This window comes from Megascapheus bottae, chromosome 17 (genome assembly GCF_031878675.1).
Source record: "Megascapheus bottae isolate mThoBot1 chromosome 17, mThoBot2.hap1, whole genome shotgun sequence".
In the NCBI taxonomy this organism is placed as follows: Eukaryota; Metazoa; Chordata; class Mammalia; order Rodentia; family Geomyidae; genus Megascapheus; species Megascapheus bottae.
In genome coordinates, this window is record NC_143525.1 from 16,532,169 (window position 1) to 16,550,085 (window position 17,917).

Here is a 17,917-nt window from a genome sequence, read left to right on the forward strand (position 1 = left end):
ATCACATATACAATCTTACCTAATAGCTGATTATAAATTATAAATGAGTTCTTTTATAAAAGTTTATGAAAGTAAAAGAAGAGGAAACAACATATAATTCTCTCAGCATGAGAACAAAAGCATAATGACAGTAGGTAAAGTTATATTCCCAACCTACAAATAAATTGTATACAGCAATTCATCTTGGGTAATGACAACTTGTTCATTCATTTTTTCACTCAATATAACTTGGTAGTAAAAACATTAATACTGTATGGTAACAATACCTTTATCATGACAGTCTAGTGGATGGACAGATAATGGAGTTAACATATTGTCAATAATATAGCAGAAAACATCCAATAGACTCTTTCTTTAGAACTAGTAGAACAGAGTGGACCTTAAAGATTTTCTATCCAATATCTGACTATCGCTCAATTCTCCTTTTTCAAAGTGGCCTGATTATATCCAGTGGCAGGAACACAAGAACTCCTGAGACATACTTTTATCTTCAGAAGTTTTTACTAGTAAACTGTTTCTCTGTATTTCCTACCTCCTATTCATTTTTTTCTTGATGGTCTAGGTGCTTCTCTTTATAAACATAAAGAAGAAATGAATAAAGTTTTAAAAAGTTATTAAGGGCTGGGAGTTTGGCCTAGTGGTAGAGTGTTTGCCTAGCATGCATGAAGACCCAGGTTTGATTACTCAGCATCAAATACATAGAAAAAGCTGGAAGTGGTGCTGTGGCCAAAGGACAGTGCTCAAATCCTAAGTTTAAGCCCCAGGCCTGGCAAAAAAAAAAGTTATTAATAATGTGAAAAGAAATTAGGGAGACTGGACATTTATTTATGAAACACTCATTTTGAAACATGTTTTTTTGATATTTTTTATTTTAAAAGCAAGACCACCAGAAAACAGAAGAATAAAGAAATTCATGAACTTCTTTCCCAGAGAGCATCTTAGACATTCCCTATCTTTCTTTTTCTTTCTTTTTTTTTTTTTGTGGGTCATGGGGCTTGAACTTGGCCTGGGCGCTGTCCCTGAGCTCTTCAGCTCAAGGCTACTGCCCTACCCCTGAGCCAAGCTCCACTTCCCATTTTTTTTTCCCCCAAGAGGTTAATTGGAAATAACCAATTAACCTCAGAGTCTCAGGTTCTTTTGTGCCTGGGCTGGCTTTGAACTGTGGTCCTCAGATCTCAGCCTCCTGAGTAGCTAGGATTATAGGCATGAGCCACAGCGCCTGGCTATTCTCCCTATTTCTTTATTTAAAAAATCATGTAGAATTTCTAGTCTTTGTAATATTAGGTCAATATCATCTTCCTTCCATTTCTGGATATTCTAAGTACAAATTTTCTTCTTAATTTTACTAAGTAGTTATAAAACATATAACGATTATATTAATCCTTTTTATTATAATATCCTTCTTTCTTGAGTCCAATACAGATGCATTTCACAGCTTCTCTTTTTATTTTTATGTCAGTTATAGGGGTTGAATTCTGGTCCTAGGCGCTGCCCCTGAGCTTTTTAGCTCAAGGCTACTGCTTTACCACTTGAGCTACAGTGCCACTTCTGGTTTTCTGGTGCTTAATTGGAGATGAGTCTCAAAGAATTTATTTCCTGGGCTGGCTTTGAACTTCAATCCTCAGATCTCAGCCTTCTGAGTAGCTAGGATTACAGGCTTGAGCCACCACACCCAGGTCAATTGATTTTTTTTTTTTTGTCTAGTCTTGGGGCTTGAACTCAGGGCCTAAGCACTGTCTTTGAGCTTTCTCAAGGCTAGAGTTCTACCATTTGAGCCATAGCACTATTTCCAGCTTTTTTCCTATGTATGGCGTACCACTTTACCACGAGGCAAAACTCCTGGCCTCAATTGTTTTATATAGGGTAATCCTTAGATGTCTGAATCTACAAATATTAGGATCAATTACCACAAAGACTACTGGAAAGTGGATAGACCAAGTGTCTTAGACTTGTAATACCAGCTACTTGGGAGGTAGAGATAGGAGGATAATGGTGGAGGCCAGCCTGGGCAAAAAATTAGTAAGATCCTATCTCACTATTTCTAACAGCCACAAAATAAGTAATTTAAGCTGGGTGCCAGTGCCTTATGCCTGTAATCCTAACTACTCAGGAGGCTGAGATCTGAGGATGGAGGCTGAGATCTGAGAATTGCGGTTCAAAGCCAGGCCAAGTACTAAAAGTCCGTGAGACTCTTATATATCCAATTAACCATCAGAAAATCGGAAGTGGCACTGTGGCTCAAGTGTTACAGCAGCAGCCTTGAGTGGAAGAGCTCAGGGACAGAACCCAGGCTTAGAGTTCAAGCCCTACAACTGACCAAAAATAAAAATAATAATTTAAATACTTAAGTAACAATTTACTCAAAAGGCCAAAGAACTTCATAATAACAGCTATAATTGATAAACTGAAAAGAACACAAAAATAGAAACACACCATTGGAGGACTCAATATTGTTAAAATGTTAAAATGACCTAAAACTTCTTGACTCAATGCAATCTCTACTAAAATTCTTCTCAGAAGGGATTATACTACCTAACTCCAAAATAAACCACAAAGCTGTAGTAACACAACATAGTATTATATAAAAGCAGACATATATCAAAGGAACAGACAGTGAGCATAACACATTTAAAGCCTGACAAGTGCTAAGAATATATACTAGTATTGACTATCTATCTTATCTATCTATCAGTTTTAAGCTTTGCTCATATATCTGTCTTCCCTTGTTTATTGCAATGGCTTCTCAAGAAAAAGAGGTGACATCTGATTAATTTTTTTTGTCTGATTAATTTTTGATCCATCACCAGAATAAATCATTGTCCTACTAATAGTGCTTTGCTTTTTTAATGCTTAAGAGACACCAATGCAGTAATATGCAGAGTATCCTTCAGATATTATGATTCTTTTACCTTTTCCCACAACATATACCACTTTCTTTCATTGTATATAAATTGCTATGATTATTTTATTTTCTCTATGTAATTTAAGCTTCACAATGCCATGTGGGAATTTTTGTTCTGTCAATTGATAATAGTAAGTAAGTGCTTTGAACAGTTGCCTGTCAGAGTACATGCTCACTACCTTTTTTCATTTTTGGTTGGTTGGGGGGTTGAACTCAGGGCCTGGATGCTATATCCCTAACCTCTTTTGCTCCAGGTTATTGTTCTACCACTTTAAGCCATAGCACCACTCTTCTTGAGCTACTGACTGTAAATGATACACAATAAATTCCAGATATATTTAAACAATCAAAAATTCACTTCTGTCCTATGAGGATATTTGAAGGAGTTGGCTGTAGTGATAATGCATGGAGCAGTACAACTTTATAGAAACACATATTCCCATGTCATAATGTCACTATTATTGTGGAATTGTAGGTTAAAGTTGTAATATTTATGTGTCCAACATGTTAGTGCTACACCACTCTGATGCACAATATTTATATAAATATTAAATATTTTATAATATTTAACAAATACCTACCATGTATAAGAGATAGGTAAATTCAAATGAATTAAGGAATTGAAAAACAAATCTGCAATTAAAATACTTTTGTAATAGGAAATGCTTCAAAGGAGATTAATAAAATCAGTAACTAAAAAGCTTTGTTTTGCTTTTAAGAGGAGAAAGAGGGAATAGGAAAAAAATTGTTTTTGTTTTTTTGAGATTTTTATCAGATTGGAATACCTAAGGACTACTCACAGAGTATGTAATTGACATACATTTAAAAAGTTAATTTAAAAATATACAAATAGGCAGAAAAAACTGATATACACTTAAAAATTTAGCTTAAAATATATCACAAGTGCATAGTTAACAATATTTAATATAAAGCATTTCAGAAACAAGTCTATACTGAGTTTGGTGCTAGTTTTCACTATTCCTTCTTTTGTCAGTTATCACTAATGCAAACAAATTATTGTAACACATTGTCAATGGGGTTGTCCTAATCAGGGAGTCTGGAATGACACTTGTTTGCTACTGCGAGGGCACAAAGTCACTCTGTTCTACTTATACCCTTGGCTATTTAGAAGACAACATTTCAACTGTTCAAAAGCCCATTTTTTGTTTTTTGTTAAGAGCTGTACTATGGTTCTAATTACATTCATTTAAAATCCCCTAGAATGCCACTCTGCATTTAACTGATTTTCAGATCCTTTTCTTAGGAAAATTCACAGCTCCAAGCATTAAACAAGTAGAGGGTGAGAGATTTTAATTTTAACTGACTTTTGTTACTTACCAGAGAGACCCCTTATTCTCACACAAAGCACTGATGACAGCTGTTACAGACATTTCTCATGTCCCACATCAAATTCATTGCCAATCTCACTTTAAAGTATCAGAGATGCCCATAAACAGCCTACTCTGATTAAACTGCCATGCAACCACAAGTCCACAATGTTTTTCTATTTCCTTTCAGCACACAGGTTTAGAAGAAAATACACAATTGCAATTTACAGTATGAAAACAAGAGAACCTCATAACTTAAAGCTTTAAAGTACAAAAAAGAATTTAAAGGGGCATGAAATCTAAATTTATATTCAGAAAACTGAGACTCTTCAGGAAGACCCCTCTTTTTAATGTAGCAGATTGTTATCCTTAGTCACGTTATCACTGGAGTTATAAATAATACTATACTCCAATGAAAAATATACAGCATTTAATTGGTGCAATAAAGTCTAACTAATGACTTAATTTGTTTTGTTTTTTTCTTTTTTGCCAGTCCTTGGAATTGAACTCAGGGCCAGGGCACTGTCCTTGAGCTTTCTCAAGGTTAGAGCTCTACCACTTGAGCCACAGAATCACTTTTCTGTCTATGTGGTACCAAGGAATCAAACCCAGGGCTTTGCGCATGGTAAGCAAGCACTCTACAACTAGACCACACTCCTGGTCCCATGAAAGGTCGATTTAAAAAATAAAAATCTAAGCCTCAGTCTAAATTTCTTTCTTTCTTTCTTCTTTGGTTGGTATTGAGGTTGACATTATACTTCCTGGCCAGATGCTCTACCTCTTGATTCACACTTCCAGGCCCTAAAATTCTTTCGAACATTTTTAATGTAAGGAAAAAGTTTGATGATAGGCTCTACAGGTTTTCTTTCTGATTTTATGTGTGTTTTATATATTATGGGTGCAGAACTAGGCAATTAATCACTTAAGGTAGATGAATTTCACCTCCCAGTCTCAAGAAAATCCATCCATTCATATAATCATGGAAACACAGAAGAATAACTTAAAAATTAACAGAAAACTAAATACTGTTAAGCAAGATTCATTTTTATTTCAACATAATAGCTAATAATTATAGTTAATAGTATTATATAATAGTTATTGTTATTAAAACAATCTTACCTGCTACTGAATTTGGCCGTGGCATGAGATACAAAGGAATAGACTGTACAGACTGAGATAAAACTGTTTCCAAATTTCTCTCTGGGATCTTGTTGAGACTATACGTGGAGGCAGTCATGTTTTCATCTACTCGATATAGACAAGAATCCATGCTGGATTTTTGAGACTGCCAAGGTTTTAGGTTTCCTCCAGATCCTAATTCTTTATTGCTTTCTCCAACATATTTTGTGCGTTCAACATTTTCAGAATAGCTTGTCAGTGTAGCTGGAAGGAAAAAAAGAGTAAAATTTTAAGTAAATCAAAATAATCTGTTTATAACCATCATAATTCTTGAATAGATGATATTAGTAACATTTTAAGGTCTTTTAAAAATTATTATCTTTTTTAGCATCTTTACATAGTTGCATAGTTTTTTGTTGTTGTTGTTGTTTTTGGTCAGTCCTGGGGCTTGAACTCAGGGCCTGGACACTGTCCTTGGGCTTTCTCAAGGCTAGCACTCTACCACTTGAGCCACAGCACCACTTCTGGCTTTTTCTGTGTATGTGGTACTGAGGAATTGAACTCAGGGCTTCATGCATGCTAGGCAAGCACTCTATCACTACGCTACGCTCCTGTTTTTAATTCACCATGTTCATGTATGTGTACAGTCCATCCTGGTTAGTGTCACCCTCACCTTCACATCTTTTCCAACTCTATCCATCCCCTTAAGTGACCTGGCTTCATTCTCACCTAAGCAGCATTAATTAATTTAAAATTGTTGATGGCCATTGTTGATAGCCAGAAATTTAAATAATTGAAACTAAAAGAACATCACAAATATATTTCAGAAGTGTATTTAAATGAATGAACAAATTTATGTGATAGTGCTAATGGATTTCAAGGATATATCAGTGTTAAATGTCTTAGAATTCCACCACAAATGTATTTATATAATTTAGGTTATAGAGCCAGATGAAGTGGCTCACGCCTGTAATCCTAGCTATTCAGAAGACTGAGATCTGAGAATCAAGGTTCAAAGCCAGCCCGTGCACAAAAGGACCTGAGACTCTTATCTCCAACTAACTTCTAGAAAATGAAAAGTGGGGCCTGGCTCTCGGGTAGGACAGTAGCCTTGAGTTGAAGAGCTCAGGGACAATGCCCAGGCTAAATTCAAGCCCCATGACACCCACACAAAAAATAAGAATTTAGGTTATAGGAGACTCCCAAAGAACACTCCCATCAAATCTCTGTTTTTTTCATCTTTTTCTTTCATCCATTTAAGTTTGTCACTTGGTCTATTATATGGAACAAAGAATTAGAATAAAATTAAAACTAAGTATAAGTTAATAATATCGAAAGAACTTGCCCAAATAAATAAGCAATATATGTCTTTCTTGAATAGCCTTTCTCGTAGCTCTAATCCTTTATACATCATTTTAAGTAGCTGCTAAAGAATAATGTCCTTAATTAAATAAAGAACTGAATTGTCTGAGAATTTTATCTAGTCTTACCCAAACTGTACATGAATAGGAACATTTTCATCAACTTCAGAAATGAAAGCATTAAAATATTAAAATATGAATTATAAAATTTCCAGCAATAATTCAAGAAGAATAATTCTCCAAAGGAGATGTTTTTATGGGTAGTTCATTTTTTCTTCCTACATTCAAATGTACCTACTGCAAAAGAAATGATTTATACTCATAAGATAATTTCCACAATCCTTTTTAGTGAGGTTTTTCCCTCTGCAGCTTTAAATGGATTTTGTACTACAATGAAAGGTAGATTACAAAAAAAAATCCTAAAATTTTCTGTAAGAGAGTAAACCTGTGTTGTCATTAAAAGTAAATGGCTATGGGAGAAGAAAATTAGGAAAGGTAGAGACATGAGAGAAGAAATTGTGTGTGTGTGTGTGTGTGTGTGTGTGTGTGTGCAATTCCCAGAATTAAAAGAGAGAAGATGGAATGTGTTTTGGGGTTTCTCTTGAAAAAATGAGAAACAAAATATTATAGAAACTAAGTTCCCACATTTAATACCCTGTATTTTCTGCTTAGCAATTAGTTGTAAAATCCTTAAGAAATGGACAACTTAGGTTCATTGTAAGAAGGTAGCTAAGGAAATGAGAACAGGAAAAATGATATTCTACATTTTGACTAGTCTTATAACCAAAGACAAATCAAGTTAAGTGGAAATAAAGGATACTGTATATGAAAAAAAATCAGTTTTGAAAAATTGTAAGATCTTGGTTGGCTTTTTTGTTTGTTTGCTGGTCCTGGGGCTTGAACTCAGCCTGAGCACTGTTGTTGGGCTTTCTCAAGGCTAGAGCTCTTCCACTTGAGCCACAGCACCACTTTTGGATTTTTCTCTGTATGTGGTACTGAGGAATCAAACCTGGGTCTTGGTATATTCTAGGTAAACACTCTACCACTACGCCAAAGTCCTAGCCCTTGGTTGGCTTTCTGATGCAAGGCTGGTGTTCTACTAGTTGAAACACACCTCCACTTTTTGTTTTTTACTAGTTAACTGGAGGCAACAGTCATTCAGATTTGTCTGCCAGGGCTGAATTTGAACCTGATGGTCAGATTTCAACCTTGTGAGTTGCTAGGATTATAGGCATGTGCCACTGGCGCCAGCCAGGTGGTCATGATCTTCTGTTTTATCCATTTTTCCTGAAAATGGTAAGTTTTATTCTTCTTTTATGATCAAATAATAGTCAGTTGTGCCCATATAATAAATTTTCTTTATCCATTAATCAGCTTGGCTGCTGTTAATAGTGCTGCAATAATCATGGGAGAAGTCTATTGTATCCTGATTTACACTTCTTTGGTACATGATCGGGGGTGGCACAGCAGGATGATATAGTTCTCTTTTTAGCTTTTTAAAAAAATTGGGTCAGTTGTGGGGCTTGAACTCAGGGTCTGGATACTGTCTCTGAGCCTCTTTATGCTCAAGGCTAATGCTCTACCACTTGAGTGCCACTTCTGGGTTTTGAGAGTGGTTAATCAGAGATAAGAGCCTTGCTGGGACTTTTCTGCCCAGGCTGGATTTGAATCATGATCCTCAGATCTAACTAAGCTTCTTTAGTAGCTAGGATTACAGATGTGAGCCACCAATCCCCACTCTTTTTAGCTTTTAAGGAACCTCTGTAATGAATTCCACAGTGGCTGTACTCACTGACATTTCCACCAACAGTGTATAAGGGCTCTTTCCCCTTCTCCCCACTCTCTCATTTTGTTTTTTTGTATTCCTAAAGATGACCATTTTGACCATGGTCAGATGAAATTATATTGTGGCTGTGATTTGCAATTTCTTTATTATAAGGATGCTAAACATTTCTTCATACATTTTGTTAATCATTTGTATTTCTGTTTTGGAGAATTGTTCATGTTCCTACTTATTAATTGGATAACTCTTCTGGTGTTTAGTTTTTCTGAGCTCTAATACTTTACCCTAAAATAAAATCCTTAAAACATAAAATAAAGTACAAAGACAATAGAGGAAACCATATATCACTTGAGCCATAGCTCCACATCTAGCTTTTTCGATGGATAACTGTCTTCTCTGCCTGGGCTGGCTTCAAACTCTGACCCTAAGTACTCAGCCCTGAATAGCTATGATTATATGCATCAGTTATCAGGGCCTGGAAAAATTTGTTTGTTTCTACTTAAGTAAGATGAATTTCTTTTCTCTGAACTTTCACATAAACAGAACTAAACAAAACTATATGCTGTCTTTGTGTCCAGCACATTTTTTAGGCAAATCCTTTTTGCCACTTTTATAGTTTTATTCGTTTTCTTGCTAAACACTTTCCTGGAATGGCTATATAACAGTTTATATATCTAGTTACCGACTGAATGATACTTTTATTTTTAGTTATTATGAATATTGCTGCTTTCTGCTGTTTTCATTATCTTGAGTTGATCCTTATGAGCAACACTGCTGGGTTGTATAGTAAGCTCATGTTTAACTTTTTAATAAATAGATAAACTTTCCCAGTGTGGCTACACCATTTTATATTTCCACTGCTAGAATATGGGAGCTTATTTATATTTGCCACTCTTGGAACATTTTCGTTTTAAAAAAAATTAGCCATTCTAACTGGGTGCCCATGGTTCACATCTATAATCCTACCTACTCAGGAGGCTGAGATCTGAGGATCATGGTTTAAACACAGACAAGACAGGAAAGTCCATGAGATTCTTATCACCAATTAACCACTAGAATGGGAAGTGGCACTATGGCTCAAAGTAGCCTTGAACAAAAGTTCAAGATAGCGCCTAAGCCCTGAGTTCAAGCCCCAAGACAGATTAAAAAAAAAAGCCATTCTAGTGGTTATGCAGTAGAATTGAACTTTGATCTTAGTTTGTGATCCCTTAATGATAATGATATCAAGTATTTTTTCATGGGTTTATTCACCATCCATTTCATCTACTCAAATCTTTTGTACATTTTAAAATTTGGCCTGCTTTCTGCAAAACTACTATTACCTTTATTGATGATTAAAATTTTACACCAGATAAAAGTCTTAGTCATTTTGCTGGGAGCATCACTATTATTATTTTGCCAGTCCTGGGCCTTGAACTCAGGGCCTAAGCACTGTCCTTGGGCTTTCTCAAGGCTAGAGCCCTGCCACTTGAGCCACAGCACCACTTCCGGCTTTTTTCTACGTGTGTGGTACTGAGGAATTGAACCCAGGTCTTCGTGCATGCTAGGCAACACTCTACCACTAGGACAAACCCCCAGCCCTGGGAGCATTATTTTTAAAACTATGAAATCCGTTGCCATAATTAGGACCAGAGATTTTTGTAGTCATACATTATCTGGGCTTCAATTTTAGCTTTGTCTTTAATATCTCATGACCTGGGAACAATTATTTTTGAATTTGTTTTATAAATACAAGAATAAATATGATCTTTACTAGAGTAAACAATATAGTCATTGTACCATTAAACTGAGCTAATTCTATGCTCAGTTCCAGGGATGGCTATAAGTCTGATGCTAATTTTTGATCAAGATAACTAATGATTTATAATTTGATGCTTGAAGTTTAAAATATCTCTAGGAACACACAAGATTAGTTATTTATTGACAATTTATATACCGGAGGACATAGACAGCTTGGCCTGGCTATATAGCCAGAGGGCCATCAAAGTCCTCAGCAGAGACTTTTTGGGAAGGTTTCTTTGTGCAACTCTTAGTGATTTATACTGAAGACAGAGCACATAATCCTATGTGATTAAGAAAGGATACTGGAAATGTTTTAGGGCCTCTGTGTTTACCTACATACTCTCTAGCTCTAGTGTATCTTTACTAAAAGGAATTTCTTATATATTGTCTGTTCAATTATATATATATATATATATATCTCCTTTCAATTATCTGGTCCTGTAAAAACTCTGCAACCACCTTCTTATAGGATTACTTTAAGAATTAACAATGATACATGAGATATCATCTGTGCTCAAAATGGTATTATTATTATTATTATAGTACTCAGGTCAATTATACAGGATAAATGTTCTATTTGGTCTCCTTAATTTTTTTTTGGTGGTACAGGGTTTTGAACTCAAGGCCACTGGCACAAGTGCTCTGAGCCTCCTGAGCATAACTCCAGCTTTCCTTAGTCATTTTAGTGAACAAAGTGTTCAGAAAACTTCAACAAACATGAAGTGCAATATAAATATAACCCTGTAGCGGCCAGAAATTTATTTAGTGTTATGTAGGTGGAAAAGGTGATGCAATTAATAGTAAAATAACTATGTAAACAACACTTCACATTTCTGAAAATAAGTGGGGAAAGCATAAGAATATGAATCTAAATTATCTAGTGTTCGGTTAATGACTAGGGGCACTAAGATCAAACAAACAACATATAAGAGTCTTTTAGAACATACATTACTAAGAGAACAAAGTCTCAATTATGTTTTCCTGGCATTTCAGGAAGCAACATACTGGGAAAACATAATCACTGAACAATGGACATGGTTATTGATATTTAATTGCACAGGTGCTAAGTTATGCTCAGATATATGACAAAATTTCTCAATGAAATGAAAAGCAAAAGAAAAAACCCCTAAGATTTCATTAAATGGAAAAATACAACACTATATTCTTCTAGAAGGTAATGTCATTTTCAGAGAAATATAAACTAGGTGGGTGCTGGTAGCCCATATCTATAATCCTAGCTACATAGAGAATAAGGATCAGGAAGACTACAGTTTTAGGACAGCCTAAATAGAAAAGTTGGAGAGCTTCTATCTCGATGGGCCCATGGCGGTGTATATCTGTCATCTAAGCTACAGTGAAGTGAAGACTGTGTATGCTGAGGCATGAGACAAGATCCTGTCTCAAAAATCGTCAGAGAATACAAAAACAGGTTGATGATGTGGCCCAGAATATTTGCTTAGCAAGTATGAAGCCATAAATTCAAACCTCAGTAATACCAAAAACAAGTAACAACAACAAAAAAAACCCGAAAGAAAAAAACAAAAAACAAAAAACAACCCATAGGCATTTGTGATTTTTTTTTTTTTGGTGGGTAATGGGCTTGAACTCAGCCTGGGCGTTGTCTCTGAGCTGTTCAGCTCAAGGCTACCATCCTGCCCCTGGGCCTGGGCACTGTTCCTGAGCTCTTCAGCTCAAGGCTACTGTCCTACCCTTGAGCCAAGCTCCACTTCCCATTTTCTAGAGGTTAACTGGAGATAAGAGTCTCAGGTCCTTTTGTGCTTGGGCTGGCTTTGAACCTTGATCCTCAGGTCTCAGCCTCCTGAGTAGCTAGGATTACAGGTGTGAGTCACTGCGCCTGGCTGAATTTGTGATTTCTATCTATCGTACTCCCCACTTGGGAGAAAGTTTCAGGCAGCCTAAGCAAAAACATTAATGAAATTCCATCTCAAGGAAAGAAGTGAGGGGTAGGGAGTTTGGCCTAGTGGTAGAGTGCTTGCCTAGCATGTATGAAGACCTGGCTTTGATTACTCAGTACCACATATATAGAAAAAAAGCAGGAAGTGGTGCTGAGGCTCAAGTGGTAGAGCTCTAGCCTTGAGAAGGTCTAAGGACAGTGCTCAGGCCCTGAGCTCAAGCCCAGGACCGGCAAAAAAAAAAAAAAAAAAAGAAGAAGCAAGGTGTGGTGGCTCACACCTGACACCTGACACCCTAGCTTAACTGGCAACGCATAGAACAAGTAGATTGTACTCTAGGTATGAGCCTAGGAGAACAAAAGTCAGACCCTATCTTAAAATAATCAGTATAAAAAAAAGTTGGACTCAATGCCAGTGGGGCTGCCTAGTAAGTATGGGGCTCTGAGTTCAAATCCCTGTACTGCCAATAAAACAAAACCGAAGTGAAAAACTAAGCAAATGAAAACAAACAAAACAACAATAATAACAAAAACCCCCCAAAAATTTTTAAGAAAAGGACCAATGCCATGGATCAAATGCTTATGTAAGTATGAGGCCCTACATTAAATCTCCACTACCATAATTTTTTTCTTAAGCGTTATAATAGATAATTGGGAATTATAATTAGTGGTATCTAATGAGGCAAAAATAATAATTATTATTCTAATCAACTTATATGACTGAAATTATAAATATGTAATTTATGCATGGAATATTGAATAAACCATTTTGGACCTTTTGATTTAAATAAAGCAAGCAGTATATAATTTGAGCAAGCAGATGTTCCCATACTCAGAGGGGAAATATGGCAAGTATATTTAACAGTTAATATAGGGTAGCCTTAACATTTTCAAGGTATTAACAGTATCTTTGCTGTTCTGTTATATAAGTATTGTTATGTAACATTTTTCCAACTCAAATTACATTTAAAAAAAGAATAGCTCAAAATAAACTATTCATATATAGTTTGATAAGTAGTTTAAATAATTTTAGGACTAGATATTATACCTTTTCTCATCTCTCACAATTTTATAAGCAAATATCTTTCAGTATCTATAAAAGTTAAAGAATGAAATCTCATCAGTTTTCTAAATAGATGTATTATACAACCAAGGCACATCTTTTTACAAGACATATAATTTTGAGAAGTTATCGGGAACAAAAATAGAGGAACAAATTTATCAGGAACAAAAAGCAATACCATCTGCTCCCAGCCCAAGCAGGATCCTTTTTTTTTTTCTGGATACATGTACACTTACTCTGGACATTTACTTATGTGTTAAGCTTCTCCGTCAGTTTGGTCATATCCCTTATGCTTCAGTGAACATATATTTAAAGCTATGCTTCTATATGGCAATAAAGAAAATATGCTGCACTAGATAGTCTAACACAAACAAAAGAATCCAGAAAAGGCTTGTGTAGAAACTACTGAAGTCAATCATACAATTAAGTTAAAATGTACAATTAAATTAAATACTACCATCAACAGGCAACAAAACTAGTCAATAGAGAATTCTAATTCTCTACTGTTTCTTGAAAATCTATTAAAATTGTCTTCTACCCAAGGGTTAACTCTAAGCAGTGTCAGAAAAGGGTCAAGAGTGCCTGATGAGCTCTTTATCCCCTCCCCTTCCCTCGTTAAGCTTTTCTTCCTTTTACCCAATTTACTAAGCACCTTCTTTGATGCTATATGTCAGTCACTGTGCTAGGTGCTGTATATACAAAGTTGAATGAGATTTAATGCATGTTAACAAGAGTTAACAGTCCAATGGGGAAAAGAGAACTGAGAAGATAACTATAATACCATATATTAAATATAACAATATAGATATACATAGGATTATTGGAAATATAAAGTAATAATATACAAATCTCTCTCTCTCTCTTTCTCTCTCTCTCTGTCTCTCTCTCTCTCTCTCTCTCTCTCTCTCTCACACACACACACACACACACACACACACACACACACACTCTTATAGAAAGTCACTGTCCATTCCTTTCTCTTGAATTATTTTCCATCTATTTTTCTTAGTCTCTTGGGCTTTCATAGATGATGATTTATTCTAGTTTTGTGAAATGGCACTGGAATATTGATTAGATTTCTCTGTCTCTGAACACCATTTTCAGCAATATGACACTTTAGCAATATCAATTCTGCCAATCTATGAACATGGGAGGTCTTCTCATCTTCTAATGATTTCTTCAAGTCCCTTCTTTATTGTTACTTTTCACTGTAGAAGTCTTTCAATGCCTTGGTTATATTTACATTAGGATGTTTTCCCCCTGCAATATTATGAATAGGCGTGTTTTCCTGGTTTCTTTCTCAGGATATTAAGATTGGTATATAGAAAATCAACTTACCAAGTGTCAAGCCAACTTGATACTTATGGTATCAAAGCAACCCTGGCTTGTCACAAAATGGTTGTGGAAGGATTTCTTTCCCTTTCATTTTATAGGATTGTTGGAGCAACATATTATTTTCTTTGAAGATCTGGTGGAACTCAGCAATAAATGTATCTGGTCCTAGTTTTTAAAAATATTTATTGATATTCTATTCTCTAGATTTCAGTGCATTCTGCTCTAATATTTTCCTTTTTACTTCTCATTTTATTAGCGTGGATTTTCTCTCTCTTTCTTTAGGCTAGCTTTGCTAAGGGCTTGTCAATCTTATTAGTCTTTTCAAACCAGCTCTGTTTCATTGATCCTTTGTGTTGCTCCTGTAGGTTTTATTTAATGCCCAAGCTTGTCATAAGAATATATTGTCTGATGTGAAAGGGTATCAATGTATGTGAATTAATGCACCTTCTATATGGCAAATATCATGTAACCCTTTTATTAATTACAATAAAAAATATATATATATAAAAAAAAGAATATATTGTCTGGACCGGGAGTTTGGCCTAGTGGTAGAGTGCTTGCCTAGCATGCACAATTTCTTGGTACTACATACATAGAAAAAAAGCTGGAAGTGTTGCTAAAGCTCAAGTGGTAGAGCTCTAGTCTTGAGAACAGTGCTCAGGCCCTGAGCTCAAGCCCAGGACTGGCAAAAAAAAAAAAAAAGAATATACTGTTTTAGGCTCTTGAATCATAAGGAAAGAAATAACATTGTTTTACCTTGTAGAGGGCAAAGATAGGATACCTTGTTGATAATAAAAATGAAGAATAGGGCCGGGAGTTTGAACTAGTGGTAGAGTGCTTGCCTAGCATGCACGAAAGAACCAGGTTCAAGATCTCGGTACCATATACATAGAAAAAAGCTGGAAGTGATGCTGAGGTTCTACTGGTAGAACTCTAGCCTTGAGAAAACTCAAGGACAGTGCTCAAGTCCTGAGCTCAAGCCTAGAACTGGCAAGAAAAAAAAAGAAGAATAGATGCTTTGAACAAATGGACCCCAGAACAGCTCAAATTGTAGCTAATTAGCATTTTTAAAAAATGCAGTATTGAGGATTGAACCCAGGACCACAAACTTTATAGGCAAGCTTTCTATTATTTAATCTTAATGTCTTCTTTGTTTACAGAACTCTCTATTATACCAGTAAAGAATAACCTTTATTGGACAGTGTTGCTAGAGAGATGACATATGGGAATTGACAGAAATAACCAACCATACAGAATGCTTTCTATTACCCCTTCTAATTTCTGATAAGTCTGCAGGGGAGTTTCTTTCATTTTATTGAATTTTATTTCTTTCTACAGCAACATTAAAAAGATAAAGCTATATTTATATATTTATTCATACATATGTAAAAGATATTTAAAGTAAGTGTGGGCAATCAATTACTTTTTGGCAATAGTAAAATTCAAACTCGAGGCCTTGAACTTGCTAGGCAGGAGTTCTACCCATTAGAGGCATGTTTTTAGCCCTTTTACTTTCGTTATTTTTTGGATAAGTTCTCACATTTTTGCCTGGACTGATCTATACCAAGATACTCCTATTTCCAATTTCTACACAGCTAAGATGAGGCCAATGCACCCAGGTTATTGGTTGAGATAGTGTCTGGGTAATTTTTGCTTGAGCTGGCTCTAAACCAGAATCCTACAAGTCTCCAAGTAGCTGAGATTAGTGAGTGGCTGTATCTGGTCATGTATAATTATTTTTAAAAAGAAAAAAAAAGACTATAAAATGGTTCGTATAAAAACCAACTTACCAATGATCCCACTGTCTCTGCTTTCAAGGGTGGAAGTTGGACTGGTAACGGCCCCATAGCTACAGTCCTTGGCAGTTGCACTTGTACTGACTGGTGGGAGGGTAGAACAGGGGCTACTTGCTGGTGGAGAGGCAGTGCTGCTAGTCAATGTGGAGCAGGGACTTATTCTCTGGGTGATTGCTGAGGTCTGAAAGATTAAACAACAAAAAGTAGGATAAGTGGATAGTTTTTAAAGTAAGATGGATATTATGGCAAAACAATATCTTTATAAATATACAATTTACATATACAATTTTTACCTCTATTAGGTTTTATTTGCTTTTGTTTTCCAGGATAAGAGATTCTCGATTCTACAATTAAAGTAAAAGTTGATAAAATTAATGTCAGCAGACACTTGTGGTCAGATTTTCTGCTTAGGAAGTACCTGTCCTAAGTACTTCTATTACCATATGCTAACAGAAAATTGGGAATTTCCTATTCAGCACAAGAGTCTAGTTCTATCCCACACTTTCCAAAAGTCATAGAACTTTGCTTTTTAATAATTGTAGAGTAGATATTTACCAGATAAAAAATTGTACAGTAGACATTTACCAGATAGAAAAAGAACTAATACTTCACAGTGAAGAATAAATAAAAATAAAATTCTTTTTTCTTCTTTTTTTTTTTTGTGGGTCATTGGACTTGAACTTGGCCTGGGCACTGTCCCTGAGCCCTTCAGCTCAAGGCTACCACCCTATCCTTGAGCCAAGCCCCACTTCCCATTTTCTTTTTTTTTTTTTTTGCCAGTCGTGGGCTTGAGCTCAGGGCCTGAGCACTGTCCTTGGACTTTCTCAAGGCTAGAGGTTTACCACTTGAGCTTCACACCACTTCCGGCATTTTTCTATGTATGTGGTACCGAGGAATCGAACCCGGGTCTTCATGAATGCTAGGCAAGCACTTTAACCACTAGGCCAAACTCCCGGCCCCCCACTTCCCATTTTCTAGAGGTTAATTGGAGATAAGAGTCTCAGGTCCTTTTGTGCCCAGGTTGGCTTTGAACCGAGATCCTCAGATCTCAGCATACTGATAGCTAGGATTACAGGAATGAGCCACCGTGCCCAGCTAAAAATAAAATTTTTAATGTAAATAAAAATTTTGGTATAGAGGCATCTGTTAGAGACAATAAATAAATGCAGAGAAAAATTATTTAGTCTAAAAGTTTAATAGATTAAAAATGTTAACTTAATAGAAAACTAAATTTCTTTGTAGAAAATGACTACACAGGGGCCGGGAGTTTGGCCTAGTGGTTAAGGTGCTTGCCTAGCATGCATGAGGACCTGGGTTCGATTCCTCGGTACCACATACATAGAAAAAAGCCAGAAGTGGTGCTGAGGCTCAAGTGGTAGAGCTCTAGCCTTGAGAAAGTCCAAGGACAGTGCTCAGGCCCTGAGCTCAAGCCCAGGACTGGCAAAAAAAAAAAAAAAAAGAAAATGACTACACACTAAGATCAACTTATAACCTGAGTTATTCCTTTACTGCAAATTATCTTCTTTATAGGTTTTC

General features: G+C 35.8%; 1 protein-coding gene across 5 annotated transcripts in view; it reads right to left on the bottom strand.

The window, feature by feature from the left end:
• Positions 1-17,917, bottom strand: part of Tanc2 (tetratricopeptide repeat, ankyrin repeat and coiled-coil containing 2) — a 247,578-nt gene that overhangs the window by 106,954 nt on the left and 122,707 nt on the right. For all 5 annotated transcript variants that reach the window (XM_090349974.1, XM_090349973.1, XM_090349972.1 and 2 more), the window contains 2 exons: positions 16,376-16,562; positions 5,350-5,613 (listed from right to left, as the gene is read on the bottom strand). In XM_090349974.1, the coding sequence (XP_090206100.1) occupies positions 5,350-5,613; positions 16,376-16,562 (451 nt within the window). The remainder of the gene's footprint in view (positions 1-5,349; positions 5,614-16,375; positions 16,563-17,917) is intronic.